General features: G+C 32.3%; 2 protein-coding genes and 1 pseudogene across 2 annotated transcripts; all 3 read right to left on the bottom strand.

The window, feature by feature from the left end:
* Nucleotides 1-345: 345 nt before the first annotated feature.
* LOC115702490 (pathogenesis-related protein 1B-like) lies at nt 346-1,115 on the bottom strand. Its single transcript, XM_030629931.2, has one exon. The coding sequence runs from the start codon at nt 1,036-1,038 to the stop codon at nt 478-480; it is 561 nt and encodes a 186-aa protein (XP_030485791.1). The 5' UTR covers nt 1,039-1,115; the 3' UTR covers nt 346-477.
* A 3,318-nt stretch (nt 1,116-4,433) lies between these two features.
* Nucleotides 4,434-10,506, bottom strand: LOC115717234 (protein SCO1 homolog 1, mitochondrial-like; annotated as a pseudogene).
* Nucleotides 10,507-13,118: 2,612 nt separating this feature from the next.
* On the bottom strand, nt 13,119-13,815 carry LOC115717244 (pathogenesis-related protein 1B-like). Its single transcript, XM_061107174.1, has one exon. The coding sequence runs from the start codon at nt 13,739-13,741 to the stop codon at nt 13,181-13,183; it is 561 nt and encodes a 186-aa protein (XP_060963157.1). The 5' UTR covers nt 13,742-13,815; the 3' UTR covers nt 13,119-13,180.
* Nucleotides 13,816-17,403: the final 3,588 nt, after the last annotated feature.

The raw sequence follows: 17,403 nt of genomic DNA, 5'->3' as shown, positions 1-17,403 counted from the left end.
AATCAACATACATGGTAGTAAATCTAGATTCTGGTAAAACAAGTTCTAACAGTAACTCATATAATTTGTTTTCTTGTGTATATCTGAAGCTCATGTGGGATAGAAGCTCAAAGATCAATATTTGAGGTATTTCGATCTTCTTCGTTGTACATTTATATATATATATATTCAATTTTCTTGATTTTTTCGCAATGTAAATTAATCATATATGTTTTGTATTTTTTATATAGTAATTTCTTACAAATTCTAGTAATTAGTTATCTTGTTTATTAGATTGAGAATTTTTTTTCAAAATAACAAGACTTCGGCTTAAAGTTTGGGGAATGAAAAGAGAATGGAAGAAAATGGACTGAAAAGATAGATAAATAAATTAATAGTTGGAGATTTTTTTTTTTTTTTACCACAACAATAATTATGTATTTTGGCAAAAAAAGCTTTATAACTTCCACACAAAAAGTTCCACATGCAGGACATAATTTAATAGGGTCGTTGCCCTATATAATTCCCCGGGGGATCATAGCTACAAATGACAAACACCAATCCATTGTTGCTACACTTGGTTGTTGCGCATCCAAGGCGAATGGAGTCGCGCCACACTACCTGAAGGTAATGGCCACACCCGTCCTCTTCCTTGCACGTGTTGGAGGTGTAGTCATACATGGTCTTCTCGGTGGCCCAAAACTTCACAGCTTGCTCGCCTGTCATTTCTCCATAACCTGCAGCTAAATTCTCACCATAAATTCCTCCAGAGTGCTCCAGCTCACAATTCTTACTTATCATTGAGTTTGCATAGTTTCTCGCATAAGCAACTAAGGTCTTATTCCACGTCATTGGGCCAACTCCAACCTCTGCTCGAATGGCATTGTGGGTATCGAGGAAGTCAAAGTGAGAATGTTTATTGTGAGAATGTTTACGATGAGATGACTTTTTGCCTGGGAATGGTTCGGAAGTTGTGCTAGCAATCATTATCATCATCATCACCATCAATATTTGTCCCACCAACAAAACTTTTATTGAAGCTTTGTGATTTAGAGACATTTTTAAAGATCTTATTAATTTAAAATTATTGGAGATGATGATGATAATTGATTTAAAAGTTTTTATTATTGTTGAATAGTACTGAAACAAAAAGTTCTTATTTATAGTGAATGAAAACAGTTATAATTAGTAAATGGAAATCAAGTTATATTTATAGATTTAAAAAGTGAATTTATAGTTAATTTGAATTAATAAAATAGCAGAGTACAAAGAAATTACAATAAAATAGGGAAGGAAACATAAGTATCACAAATTTAAGGGGTGTTTTTTTGGACATGTTTGAATCATATAAGCTATTATTAGCTCTTCATTAATTTGTGGAAACATTAATTCCTAAATTTGCAAGTATCCACTATATATAACGAGTTTCAGGAACCACATATCAATTGAGGTTTTAAGCATCTTTTTAATTTTAAAATAATAAATTGAGGTTTTAAGCATTTTCTTTGTGAAAAGTATGAAAATTTACTACCAAACGAATATATATAAACAAAATATAAGAATTGAATATAATTTGAATCATTATATTAAATTCAAAATTTTAATATATAATTTGGGTAGGTTTATTAGCTTTAGATAGAGAAAAGTAGAGAGAGATTGAAGAAAATGAACTTTGTAGAATATGGATTGAACTAACAAAAAAATCAATAACTCAATAGAGCTTCTATAAAGAGTAGTAACAAGTGAGTACTGAAAAACTAACTTATACTCTTGACAATTCATCAAACCACTATAAAAAATTTATTTTAAGTCATAATAAAAATTGTGACTAAAAGTAAAAGTAAAAAAATTGTGACTAATTATGAATCATTACTCCTGTTGTGACTAAAAGGTTTGTGACTAAATGTATTAGTAAAAAAAAATTACAATTTTTTGTGACTAAATGTATTTTTAGTCACAACAATGTGACTAAAACATAATTCGTGACAAATTGTATTTAAATACTATGTATTAGTTACAAGTAACATTTTGTTGTGACTAAAAGTCACATTTAGTCACAAAAAATTTATGTTGTGATTAAGAAGTTGTCACTAATTGTAACTGTTTTTTGTAGTGAACACTTTTCAATCTATAGTATAAATTTATATGCATTTGATAATTTTTTTTTTAATATTTTTAAATTATATTTTTATCACTTGTAAAAGAAAAAATTGTAGTTTATAAAAAATTTAGGTTGATATTGTTTGTTAATAATAAAAATAAAAATAAAAATATAAATATAAAATATTTTTTAAAACAAAATAACAAATTAGAAATTTAAATATTAATTATTTTAAATATTTTTTCCTTCTAAAATTATTTTTCTTTTTTGTAATATATAATAAATAATTAAATAAATTTTTAGCAAAAAATAATTTATTATAGAGTGTTTTAATTAAAACAACTTTTTCTAAAAGTTGAGTTGCGCCAACTTTAACTTTTAGCTGTAGCTTTTCAATAAATTCTTCAATAAGTTGTTTTTTAACTGATTACCAAATACCTTTTTGTCATAACTTTTTTAAAAAGTAGTTGTTAGCTTTTCCAAAAGTTGTGTTAAATGTGCCCTTTGTGCCTTGAGGAAATATGTTTAGGCCATTTCTTCCATAAAAGATAACCTTTATATTCGATAGGTCAACTCGATATATATAAAACAAAACAATTGGTGTGACTATGACGTCCCCAATGCATCAAGCTGGTATTGGAAAAGGGTTGCACAAGTGAAAGAGAAGTTAAAGAATTTTTTTATTGAGAAAGATATTCAACAGTACAACTACTCTATTGCTAAAATATTCATCAATGTGTAGCAGCCTCTCATGGAAACTGAAAAACTAAGTTTTTGCAAATGTCAATAATATATATGAAAATATAAAACTGTATACGTCTGCAGAATAATGTAATTCTGTTACTGTAGAACCCAATTTTGCAGCGACAAAACAGAACAGACAGAATATAAAAATAGTTGTAGAAAATTAAATAACTTGACACAAGAGATTTGTACGTGGTATGAGTGTTCTTTCGAACACTCCTAGTCCACGGGGCTACACCCAAAGAATGAAATCAACTAATAAAGTATCAACAATTACAAAGACAATTGACTTATACAAGTTTAGACTACCTCTAAATTATTGCCGCAATCCTTATTTGTATTACACTTTATGAATCTGACTTCTGAAACACCTTCAAGCGCGAACTCCCTTCGTCTTATTTGAAGTGTGAGTGCTTACTTCCTCCCGAAGTAAGGCTTCAAAAAGTCCTCTCCCGAAGATCACTCTCTTGTTCAGTCAAGTCGTTCTAACAAACTCTCGGATAGAGTAAGAACTGATATATATATATAAAACACTAGAACCTAGATGAAGAACTAGGTTCTCACATAACAAAAGCTCTCTTCACACAAATAAGAAAAATGCAAAAAAATAAATACGAGAAGAGTTGATTTGAATGGCTGCTCTCTAGGTTCTCTTTATAGAACGTAGAAACCCTAGAGACAGCCACAAAATCGAATCTACAGCTGTACAAAACTTTCCTAAGAAAAACTCGATCTCGGCAAAGATCGAATCGAATCCGACGCAAAGAATCGACCGTAAAAGGAAACTTGCCATAAACGAGTCTGATCTTGTATTGGGTCTTGATATATACCTGCTATAAACAGCGAATATGATCTGATATAATCAAGACAAAATCGAACTTAACAAGGAAAAAGGCAATAATCAAAGTTTCCTTTAAAAACCAACTTTCCATAAGAGAATTGCTTATCTTACAAGAAGTTTCCATACAAGAATTGTTCAGCTGAAAAATGCATCTTTCCTAACATAGAAAAGAGCAATAAAAGCCGAATAAACAAGGTAAGAAAATCAGTTATGAATGCAAATAATTCTTACCATAAAGTAAAAAAATATTTTGGCATCTAACTTACCAAAAAAAAAGACTTTACAGAAACACTACTACAAAAAGTATAATTCCCGCCAGTTTTTAAGTGTCATTTAAAGAATTTATGTCGGTTTAGAAAACTGACGTATATACCATAGTCGTAAATAGTTTTTTATTAGGGTCATTTTTAAAATGACGCAAAAAACAATTATCTTTATTTAAAAATCGACACAAAATATGCACTCTTTTTTTTTTTATCTTCTACGTCGGTTTAGAAATGACGCAAATTTTTTTGTGGTATTTTCAAACTGTCACGAAAAAACTTATACCGTCGATTCAAAAAAGACACATAAATTGTTGAAATACTTTTCTTCACCTGTCGGTTATAAAATGAAGTATAAATGTAGGTAAGGGAAAATTACAAATTTTCATGTAATTTTTGCAATTTTTCTTGTCTGCATTATCAAAATTTAAAATAATTTAATGTAATAGTAAATACATAATACAAAAAAAGTTAAAATGTGTTATGTAATTCAATTTTAAAAAATGAATAATTCCCAAAGGCACTTTGTGTCTGTCGTTAAGAACAAAACTGGATTCTACTTCTTGTAGTTCTTTATCTTTTTTATTATACCATCAGTAAGTGAATCACCATCGTTATTCTTTCATAAACTGCATGTTAGGACTCATCAAGTATCTACAAAAAATGTACACGCATACACATATTAGAGGACACAAGAGAAATCAAAAAAATGGAAAGAAAGAAAGAGGATCGAATCGGCAACAGAAATAGGAAGTGTCAACTTTTAGAATATAATGAGAACAATACTATGTATGTAAAATTTTGCAGCCTTATTTATATGATCAAGGACTTATGAACCCATCACGATTATGGTAGGAATGTCATTTGGTTAAAAGAGATGATTAGGAAAATACAATTACATAAATATGAGCAGGCAAATAAGCAAGTTGGTAAGGAATTCAACAAAGTTTTTTCCATTGAAAAAAATGGAATAAAGGAGGAGGCATACATGACTATGGAATGATCAACAAGATAATCAGAATCGTCCTCTGCTGTCTTCATATAGTAGACTCGATATGCACGAGCAACACTCCGGATCTCCTGTTAACCCTATTAACTTTGGATGGAACTCTGGTAGTGGAAGAAAATAAGAAATTATATGACAAAAACATTAACCAATTAGATAATATAGAATAAACAATGAACATTCATATATGGAAAGAAAAAGCACCTTTGACATATTCAGCAACTTGGTTGACGGTATCCCTCTCGGGATCACCAGAGATGAACATAGGTACAATTTCAAGCCCCACTTTTTGTTCTACACGAGAATATTTTTATTATAGTAACATTTTATAGTAAAACGTTATAACTAAATCTAACATGCTTATAGAGAAACAATATATTTTCTCTAAAGGAAAATAGGAGATTCCTAAAGGCAAAGGGAGGTGAGAAAGGAGAAGTTGTTAAACAATACAATTAGTAACCTTTTATTATATTACTTAATCGGTATTTTCTAGACTAAGGACACATGTATGTGGTCACTAAGGACACGTGTATGTGGTCCTCTTATCTGTTGTCTATATATTACAATGTACAGAACATTTTCTAATTCAAGGAATAGAACAATACTTTTTCCTTCTTCAATATTTTCTTTATGGTATCAGAGCCACTAACAGCTCAATGGCCTCACAAATCAGCACATCTCATTCTGTCTCCCAACCACCAACCACGCATGTACCATCTGAACCTCTTGTCCCATCCACACCCACACCTTCTCCATTAACACCCATCCAAAATTTAACATCTTCTTCTCCTTTACCCACCCTTCCTTCCGTAAACCAACCCATTTCTGTGAAATTAAATGAACACAACTTTGTGGTCTGGCAAACTCAGATGCTCAATATTATTATTGCTAATGGTTTAGAGGATTTCATCAATGGCTCACGTCCATGTCCGGTGATCAACAACTCAGATCCGGCTGCTCAAATTAATCAAGAATTTCAGACTTGGCAGAGATACAATCGTTAGTTATGAGTTGGATTTATGCTTCCATAAATGAATCAATGTTGGGTCAAATTGTGGGATATACTACTTCCTTCGACATTTGGCATGCCTTGGAGCAAATTTATGCAGCTGCTTCATTCTCTCGTCTCTCGGAGCTTCGTACTCAGCTGCAACATATGAAGAAGGATGGACTCACTGCTTTTGCATATATCCAGAAATTTCGGGGTCTTTGCAACACTCTTGCTGCTGCTGGAGATCCAGTCTCCTACACCGATCAGCTGATCTATTTCTTGGAAGGATTGGGTCGTCACTACAATGCCTATGTTACCCCTATTCAGGCACGAGCTGAAAAACCCACTATGGAGGAGGCATATAGCTTACTTCTCACCTATGATGCTCGTCTAAATCGTCAAAACTCAGTTGATACACTTAGCTCCCTTCAAGCCAACTTTGCTAATCTTTCTCCTCACAAATCTAAATACAAACACCACTCTTCTACCCCATCCACTTGTTCTCCATCTCAAAACCCCCATCGAACCCCTTCGCTTTCATCTCCTCCTCCCAGATCTTCTCCTACTTGGACCACTACACAGTCCTCTCCTAACCCATCACCCAGATCTTCAAATCCGAATCGACCCAAGTGCCAAATATGTTTCAAAGTGGGCCATACTGCTAATATTTGCTATCATCGCCAAAACTTGAACTATCAACCTGTTCCATCCCCACAGAGACCATTTAATGCTTTTTTCTCTCAACAAACCCATGGCCTCCAACCTTCTTCATCCCCATCGAGACCACTCCCTAACTTCTCTCCATCAACTCCTGGTCTTCTGCCTTCTCCATCTACTCCTAGCAATTTTTCCTATTCAGATCCATCCTGGTACATGGATTCAGGGGCATCTCACCACTTTACCCCGGATCTGAACTTGCTAGAGAGCGCCCAACCATTCACAGGCACTGATCAGATTGCAGTGGGTACTGGTAAGCATGCTTCAATTTCTCATTTCGGTTCTGCTCATTTGCCAGCATATAATTCTGTTATCAAATTATCTACTGTTTATCACTCTCCTTCCCTTTCCAAAAATCTGCTCAGTGTGTCTAAATTATGTGCTGATAGCAATGCTTTCGTTGAATTTTATCCCCATTGTTTTTATGTCAAAAATCAGGTCAGCAAACAAATTCTTCTGACCGGTCTTCTTGATAATGGCATTTACAAAGTCACGAGTCCATCCTCTACTTCCTCTGTCACTCCATTTCAACTGTTTCAAACCTCCACTTCTGATCCGAATTTATGGCACTCTCGTTTGGGACATCCAGCTTCAGATGTTACTAATCGTGTTTTAACTTCTTGTAATTTTTCCATTTCTAAGAATACTAAGCTTTCTTTCTGTAATGCTTGTCAACAAGCCAAATCTCATAGGCTTCCTTTTCTAATTTCTGTATCTCGGGCTACAAAGCCTTTTGAATTAATACACAGTGACTTCTGGGGTCCATCTCCTGTTTCTTCAATTACTGGTGTTCGATATTTCATATTGTTTATTGATGTTTATTCCCGATTTACTTGGTTATATTTACTCTCCTCCAAAGATGAGGCCCTACCTGTATTTCTTACTTTTAAACAAATGATTTTGACTCAATTTGACACTCCCATTAAGCATGTTCACACTGATTGGGGCGGTGAATTTCGCTCCCTCACCTCTGTTTTTGCCTCTCATGGCATTATTCATGAACTGTCTTGCCCCCACACTCCTCAACAAAATGGGAGAGTGGAACATAAAAATCGTCATGTTGTCGAAATGGGTCTTGCCTTGCTTGCTCATGCCTCTGCCCCTTTGACGTACTGGCCTTATGCCTTCACAGCTGCTACCTATCTTATTAATAGGCTGCCAACCCGTGTTCTTAATCTCACAAGTCCATACTTTGTGTTATATAACAAACCACCTCAGTATACTCATCTTCGTGTGTTTGGTTGTGAGTGTTTTCCTTTTCTTCGTCCTTATAATGCCCATAAATTAGAGTTTCGCTCTCAATCTTGTGTTTTCCTCGGCTATAGCAGTCGTCATAAGGGTTATCTTTGTCTAAATCTTGCCTCGGGCCGTCTTTATGTAACTCGTCACGTTGTGTTCAATGAACACCATTTTCCCTTCTCCACTGTCCAAGCTTCACCAACTCAAACACCTCACTCTGTTATTACTTCTCTTCCCTTTATTCCTCCACATCCTCGTTCATCTGCTCCCTCTTCATTACCTTCTCCACCCATTCATATACCTTTAGTGTCCTCTCCTTGTCCAACTCCACCAGTATCTAGACCTTCCATGTCCTCAACTCTACCACCCTCCTCTTCTTCTCCACCTACAATGAGTAATTCTACTACTGATTCTTCTCCATCTAATCCACCTGCTGGCAATGTTCATCCCCAAAATGAGCAATCTTGCATACCCCATAATACTCATTCAATGATTACAAGGGCTAAGTCTGGAATTTTTAAACCAAAGTTATTTTCAAGCATCCTTAAGAGCGTGCCTGTTGAACCATCTAGCTTTACTGAAGCAACTAAACAGAAAGTCTGGAGCACAGCAATGAATCATGAAATGATTGCACTACTTTCACAGGGCACTTGGATCCTTGTTCCCCCTCCTCCAAATGCTAAAATTGTGGGTTGTAAGTGGGTGTACCACATTAAATTACATGCTGATGGAACTGTTGAGCGGTATAAAGCCCGCTTGGTGGCTAAAGGCTACCACCAAACTCATGGTCTTGACTTTCATGAAATCTTTAGCCCGGTGATTAAACCCACTACTATTCGTCTTGTTCTCAGCCTTGCTGTGTCCCGCAATTGGCCTATTAAACAATTAGACATTCAAAATGCATTTCTACATGGGGATCTTGAAGAAACCGTCTATATGAGCCAGCCCCAAGGATTTATTGATCCTGACCGCCCTACTCATGTATGCAAGTTACTCAAGTCCTTATATGGTCTCCGCCAGTCTCCTCGAGCTTGGTTTATGAAACTTAGCAATGCCTTATTTCAGTGGGGTTTTCAAGCTTCTCGAGCTGACACTTCGATGTTTTACTTCTCTGCTGGTAATTCTTTTCTTATTGTTCTAGTGTACGTTGATGATATCATTATCACAGGTTCATCTTCCACCACCATTGCTTCTTTAATGACCTATCTCAATAGTCAATTTTCTGTGAAAGATCTCGGTGATTTACATTACTTTCTTGGCTTGGAAGTTCATCGTTCCTCTGCTGGGTTACACTTAAGTCAAACAAAATATTTCCGTGAATTGCTATCTAAATCTGGATTATTGGATTCCAAACCTTTGTCCACTCCTCTTGCTTTAGGTTCACTTTCTTTACATGATGGAAGTTCTTTACCATGCTCTACTGAATATCGGAGTCTTGTCGGTGCTCTCCAATATTGTACTCTTACTCGACCTGATCTTGCCTTCTTGGTTAACAAACTTTGTCAGTTTATGCACTCTCCAACTGATGTTCATATCCAGGCTGTGAAACGTGTTCTGCGTTATTTGAAGGGTACAAGTCACCTTGGGTTGCTGGTACAACCACATTCAGATCATGTTCTTCATGCCTTCACTGATGCTGATTGGGCATCATGTCCTGACGACCGACGCAGTACAAGTGCTTACTGTATTTTCCTTGGACATAATCTCATCTCTTGGTCCTCCTCAAAACAGAAAGCCGTTTCTCGCTCAAGCACTGAGTCGGAGTACCGTGCCATGGCCAATGGAGCTGCTGAAGTTTCTTGGATCCAATCTCTTTTGTTCGAGTTGGGTATGCCGTTGTCTCATCGTCCTGTTCTTCATTGTGACAACATTAGTACTTTACATTTGGCATCCAATCCGGTCCTCCATGCTCGAACTAAACATGTTGAATTGGATTGTCACTTCATTCGTGATCGTGTGCTCAACAAAACTCTCAGCCTATCCTACACTCCCTCTGATGAACAACTTGCTGATTGTCTTACAAAGTCGCTGGCATCTCATCGTTTTCATGCTCTTTGGACCAAACTCAATGTGCTACCTCGCCCAATGAGTTTGAGGGGGATGTTAAACAATACAAAGAGTAACCTTTTATTATATTACTTAATTGGCATTTTCTAGACTAAGGACACATGTATGTGGTCACTAAGGACACGTGTATGTGGTCCTCTTATCTGTTGTCTATATATTACAATGTACAGAATATTTTCTAATTCAAGGAATAGAACAATACTTTTTCCTTCTTCAATATTTTCTTTAGAAGTCAACTGTAAATTCATAAACTTACTTATTTTATCAATCGCAGCAGCCAACTTTATTAACTCATTTAGGCAGATATCAGGGCAGTGAGTAGAACCAAAGTACAATAACATCCATTTTCCCAAGAAATCCTTTTCAGTCACTCACTTCCCTCAATGGTTGATAAGATTAAATGGGCCACCAGCGGCAGCTTTTCCAATAGGTAGTCCTTGTTTTACTTTTTTTGAAGCAGTATATATCTACAATAGAAAATTTCACGATATATATACTAAAATACTGAAGAAAGAAACAATGTTTACTTACTTTCTTTTTGTTGGAAGTGAAACCCATAAAACACAGGGTTTACAAATATATTGAGATAAAGATCTAGTCATAAGCAAATGAAAATCCCAACTGAAAAGGTCCTAGGACTACAAACACAGGAAGGCTACAATATAACATTGACATACAAAAACAGTGGAAAAAAATTGAAAAGCAAAACAAATTGAGCAGTGTAACACCACAGGATCTCTAGGGAAAAAAGGCGAATGACGTGACATTTCAAAAACACAAAGAGTAGGCATTCAAAAATATAAATGACACCAAGCTATGGCTGTGCTTAACTAAATCAGATTGTTCAAAAGGACTGGATTTAGAACTTTACAATTTGAATCTGATTGTGCCCATGCTTTTCAAGCTTTCAATAGGAAAGATATGAACCTCTCTTTCTTAGGAGTTGTTCTTGATGATTTGAATTTTATTGAAAAGAAAAACATTAATGCCACCAATCATATTTCTAAGCTTGAAACAAGTTGTAAAGACCTGATAGTTACAGATCCAATATTAAATCTTCACTCCTAAAAGAACAAACTTCAAATACACACAATACTAAACTAATTATTTCAGAAACAAAAAAAGTTAATTATATATATTGGTTATTTTAACAAACTAGCTTAGTTTTCAAAAGAAAAAAAGTAGTTTAATTTTTGGACAAATTCTAACAAGTAACCAGTAACTAGTAACTAGTAAACTTGCATCTAAGCAAATAAAAAACTTTTTATGTATATATAAAGAGTGAGATTGTATGACCAAAACTGGGGTTTGAGTTTGTTTTAGAGAGGGCATTTTCCCAATTTTTTAAAATGAAGTAATAAGAGAAAATAGGGGAAAATAAATCTTTACTCACTCACTCACTCCCCCTAATCAATTAGACTATGTTTTATTTATGAATTTTCACTGAGTAAGGGCTTAATTGAAAAAAAAAAAAGAAATTTTTGGGTTTATTTGTTAATTAAGAGACTTTGTTAAGTCTAATTAATAAATAAGATAATTGGCAATTTTATTTGATAATTAATTATAGGGTAAATTGCGGCATAAATACCTAATGTTTTAGATTTTATACACTTAAATACCTAATGTTTATTTTTGCAGGCAAAAATACCTCATGTTACAATTCTCTTACACTGTTACTACCACTTTCGTTAACTCATAAATATGGACACGTGAAGGGTTCAGATGCATTACAATTATTTTTATTTTATTTTAAAACTTAATATTCTTAATATCAAAAACTAAATGCTACTTGTTTAAAAAAAACGTGTTCTCATTAACAATTTTCAGATGATATTGACACTTCAATTCGATAATCATGTTCCATATACTATACTGGTTCACTCAGCTATGGTAATTTAGTATTGCATCTCTCTTATTTTTTTTTTTTAAAAAAAAGTAATATTTAGTTTTTTATATTAAGAATATTAAATTTTAAAATAAAATAAATAAATGTAATGCATTTGGGCTCTCCACGTGTCTATATTTATGAGTTAATAACGGAAGTGGTAGTAACGGTATAAGAGAATTGTAAAATTGGGTATTTTTGCCACCAAAAATAAACATTAGGTATTTAAGTGTATAAAATCGAAAACATTAGGTATTTATGCCGCAATTTACCCTTAATTATAATTATTAAATAAATAGTTTTGACATTTATAGGATTGAAATTAGAAAATATGGCATTATTGAAAAAAAAAAGACAAATGGTTGAAATAAAGCAGTAAAATTGTAACTAGTGAGGCCAACCACTTAGTGTATTTTTTCCCGTTATTTTATCTTTTTACTCAATATAATTATATCCTAAATCCTAATTGAAATACTATAAAAGAAATATGATGCTCTTATTCTCATCAAACCTACATCAATCAATCTAAACCTAGTTTTCTAACTCTGTTAAACAACTACTAAGTGAGAGTTTCCTTCTATAGTGATTTCGAATCCTTCTTGATGTTCTTCTATTAATTCAAACCTTTAGATAGAGTACCATGCCCACACATAACAAGTCAAGTACTCAATCATAGTTTGGAAGACGGTGGGTAACCAAAATGAAGGAGAAGCAGATCTAGGCTTAGATCTTGTTATTACTCAGCAGCAGAAAGGAACAAGGAATAGAAATCTGAGCTGAAGGAGACATATTATTCCGCTGCAGTCAATGTAAGGTTTTCTTAATTTTATATGTGTTTATTCTATTAGTTTAGAGAATTCATATTTTGGGTGTTAATCAACATACATGTTAGTAAATCTAGATCCTGATAAAATAAGTTTCAACAGTAACTCATATAATTGGTTTTCTTGTGTAGATCTGAAGCTTGTTTAGGATAGAAGCTCAAAGATCAATATTTGAGGTATTTCGATCTTTTTCGTTGTACAATTATACATATAATTAATTTTCTTGAGTTTTTCGCAATGTAAATTAATCATATATGTTTCATTTTTTATAAAGTAATTTCTTACAAATTCTAGTAATTAGTTATCTTGTTTATTAGGTTGAGAATTTTTTTCAAAATTAAAAAGACTTCGAGTTAAAGTTTGGGGAATGAAAAGAGAATAGAAAAAAAGGGACTGAAAAGATAGATAAATAAATTAATAGTTGGAAAATTCTTTTTTTTTTGTCCACAACAATAATTATATATTTTTGCAAAAAAAAACTTTATTAACTTCCACACAAAAAGTTCCACATGTAGGACATAATTTAATAGGGTCGTTGCCCTATATAATTCCCCGGGGGATCATAGCTACAAATGACAAACACCAATCCATTGTTGGTACACTTGGTTGTGGCGCATCCAAGGCGAATGGAGTTGCGCCACACTACCTGAAGGTAATGGCCACACCCATCCTCTTCCTTGCACGTGTTGGAGGTGTAGTCATACATGGTCTTCTCGGTGGCCCAAAACTTCACAGCTTGCTCACCTGTCATTTCTCCATAACCTGCAGCTAAATTCTCACCATAAATTCCTCCAGAGTGCTCCAATTCACAATTCTTACTTATCATTGAGTTTGCATAGTTTCTCGCATAAGCAACTAAGGTCTTATTCCACGTCATTGGGCCAACGCCAACCTCTGCACGAATGGCATTGTGGGTATCGAGGAAGTCAAAGTGAGAATGTTTATTGTGAGAATGTTTACGATGAGATGACTTTTTGCCTGGGAATGGTTTGGAAGTTGTGCTAGCAATCATTATCATCATCATCACCATCAATATTTGTCCCACCAACAAAACTTTTATTGAAGCTTTGTGATTTAGAGACATTTTTAGAGATCTTATTAATTTAAAATTATTGGAGATGATGATGATAATTGATTTAAAAGTTTTTATTATTATTGATTAGTACTAGCTAACACAAAAAGTTCTTATTATTTATAGTGAATGAAAACAGTTATAATTAGTAAATTGCAGTCAAGTTAGTTAATTTGAATTAATAAAATAGCAGACTACAAAGAAATTACAATAAAATAGGGAAGGAAACATAAGTACCACAGATTTAAGGGGTGTTCTTTTGGACATGTTTGAATCATATAAGCTATTATTAGCTTTTCATTAATTAGTGCAAACATTAATTTCTATATCTGCAAGTATAGTATCCATTATATATAACGAGTTTCAGAGACCACATGTCAATTTTTATCTATTATTCTACACAAAGCTCAAAGTAAAAACATATTGTGTATTTTAGAAAAAAAAAACAAGTGCTTTATTAATCTTTTTTTCCTTTTTGTTCCACATGTTTAATTTTAAATAATAAATTGAGGTTTTTACCATTTTCTATGTGAAAAGTATGTAAATTTACTACCAAACGAATATATAAGCACAAAATATAAGAAATGAATATAATTCTAATTACATTATATTAAATTCAAAGTTTTAATATATAATTTGGATAGGTTTATTAGCTTTAGATAGAGAAAAGTAGAGAGAGATTGAAAAAAAATGAACTTCGTAGAATATAGATTGAACTTACAAAAAAATCAATAGCTCAATAAACTAACTAACACTCTTGACAACTCATCAAACTAACTTTTAACTGTTATGAATCAGATTGATCTAAGAGCTGAAGAACACTAACGAATAACAACATAATCCTCAAACCACTATAAAAAAATTTATTTTTAGTCACAATAAAATTTGTGACTAAAAGTAAAAAAATTGTGACTAATTATGAATCATTATTTCTGTTGAGACTAAAAGGTCTGTGGATAAATGTATTAGTGATAAAAAATTATAATTTGTTGTGACTAAATGTATTTTTAATCGCAATACTTGTTGTGACTAAAAATAAATTAGTAACAATTTGTATCTAAATACTATGTACCTTTTGTTGTGACTAAAAGTCACATTTAATCTCAAAAAAATTGATGCCGTAATTAAAAATTTGTCACTAAATGTAGCTATTTTTTGTAATAAACACTTTTCAATCAAAAGTGCACTATCACACCAGGAAGAATGAATACTTGAATGTTAATTTAGAGGTGGTACATAGCAAAAGAATCAATGGAGTGCTTTCCTCACTTATTAACAACATAATCCTAGAGACAACAAATCATCTAATTACTCTCTAACATAAAAATGGAAAAACTTAGCCTTAATCACATGGTTTTGGACATCCTTACATAGATACCTTTCACAATTAAGTTGGTTGGGATTGTCATAGCTGACTTTTGATTGAGAATAAGTCAAGTAAGTTTTCAACTAAAAATTTAGGTTCAATAAAGCTTGAACATTTTAGACCACTCAATATGTTTTTTGAATCTTTGAGTCAGTTTGTCACAGCTATGTTGTGGGAAAAAGTAGTTGCAGTTGTGCTGCAGGAAAAAACAGCTGTAGCAAAACTGTAGAGAAACGATAAACTGAGTATTTGACAAATTATAAATTTTAAAGTACTGCTAGTTGTTAAGATTCTATTATAATAATATAATATTTTAATCTAGTTCATTATAATCACAAATACATATATATATATACAAAAAATTATGTTATGTAAAATTTTTATTTTCTATATATTTTTAATGATTTTTTCTATAATATAAATTTACATGCATTTGATAAAAATAATTTTTAATATTTTTAAATTATATTTTTATTACTTGTAAATAAAAAAAAATGTAGTTTATAAAAAATTTAGGTTGATATTGTTTGTTAATAATAAAAATATAAATATAAAATATTTTTTAAACAAAATAATAAATTAGAAATTTAAATATTATTTATTTTGAATATTTTTTCCATCAAAAATTATTTTTATTCATAAACTTACTTATTTTATCAATCACAGCAGCTAACTTTATTAACTCATTTAGGCAGATATCAGTAAAACCAAAGTACAATAACATCCATAAACCAAAAAATCCTTTTCAGTCACTCACTTCCCTCAATGGTTGATAAGATTAAATGGGCCTCTAATGGCAGCTTTTCCAATAGCTAGTCCTTGTTTTACTTCTTTTGAAGCAGTATATATATCTACATTAGAAAATTTCACGATATATATACTAAAATACTGAAGAAAGAAACAATGTTTACTTACTTTCTTTTCGTTGGAAGTGAAACCCATAAAACACAGGGTTTACATTATTGAGATAAAGATCTAGTCATAAGCAAATGGAAATCCCAACTGAAAAGGGTCCTAGGACTACAAACACAGGAAAGCTACAATATAACATTGACATAGAAAAATAGAGGAAAAAAATTGAAAAGCAAAACAAATTGAGCAGTGTAACACCACAGGATAGTGCATACACAGAAGAATGCATCAAACTAGGATCTCCAGGAAAAAAAGGCTAATGGCGTGACATTTCAGAAACACAAAAAATAGGCACTCAAAAACATAAATGACTCCAAGCTATGGTTGTGCTTAACTAAATCAGATTGTTCAAAGGGACTGGATTTAGAACTTTACAATTTGAATCTGATTGTGCCCGTGCTTTTCAAGCTTTCAATAGGAAAGATATGGACCTCTCTTTCTTAGGAGTTGTTCTTGATGATTTGAATTTTATTGAAAAGAAAAACATAAATGTCACCAATCACATTTCTAAGCTTGAAATAAGTTGTAAAGACCTGATAGTTACAAATCCAATATTAAATCTTCACTCCTAAAAGAACAAACTTTAAATACACGTACACAATACTAAACTAATTATTTTAGAAACAAAAAAAGTTAATTATATATATACATATTGGTTATTTTAACAAACTAGCTTAGTTTTCAAAAGAAAAAAAGTAGTTTAATTTTTGGACAAATTCTAACAAGTAACTAGTAACTAGTAAATTTGCATCTAAGCTAATAAAAACCTTTTATGTATATATAAAGAGTGAGATTGTATGACAAAAAATGGGGTTTGAGTTTGTTTAGAGAGGGCATTTTCCCAATTTTCCAAATGAAGTAATAAGAGAAAATAGGGGAAAATGAATCTTTACTCACGTACTCACTACTCCCCCTAAAAAGAGCTCCCTCATAATAGTCCCAAATTCCAAAAAAAGAAAAAGAAAAATGAAGAAAAAGTTCATTTTAAAACCCTCTTTATTTATAGGCCAATGATCCCCAAACTAGTTGAGATATACTGCTTGCAAACGCACTTAATTGATTTTAATTAATCAATTATAATTTTAAAATTAGACTATGTCTTATTTATGAATTTTCACTAAGCAAGGGCTTAATTGAGAAAAAAAAAAGAGATTTTATGGTTTATTTGTTATAATTAAGAGACTTTGTTAAGTCTAATTAATAAATAAGATAATTGGCAATTTTATTTGATAATTAATTATAATTATTAAATAAATAGTTTTGACATTTATAGAATTGAAATTAGAAAATATGGCATTATTGAAAAGAAAAAAAGATGAATGGTTGAAATAAAGTGGTAAAATTGTAACTAGTGAGGCCGACATGTGTGGCCGACCACTTAATGTATATTTTCCCG

This window comes from Cannabis sativa, chromosome X (genome assembly GCF_029168945.1).
Source record: "Cannabis sativa cultivar Pink pepper isolate KNU-18-1 chromosome X, ASM2916894v1, whole genome shotgun sequence".
NCBI classification, from domain to species: Eukaryota; Viridiplantae; Streptophyta; class Magnoliopsida; order Rosales; family Cannabaceae; genus Cannabis; species Cannabis sativa.
The sequence above is the reverse complement of the archived record's forward strand: the minus strand, read 5'-3'. Positions and strand labels throughout refer to the sequence as shown.

Bases quoted from the DNA above. Each gene is read 5' to 3' on its own strand.
- LOC115702490 (XM_030629931.2), bottom strand. From the start codon at position 1,038: ATGTCTCTAAATCACAAAGCTTCAATAAAAGTTTTGTTGGTGGGACAA.
- LOC115717244 (XM_061107174.1), bottom strand. From the start codon at position 13,741: ATGTCTCTAAATCACAAAGCTTCAATAAAAGTTTTGTTGGTGGGACAA.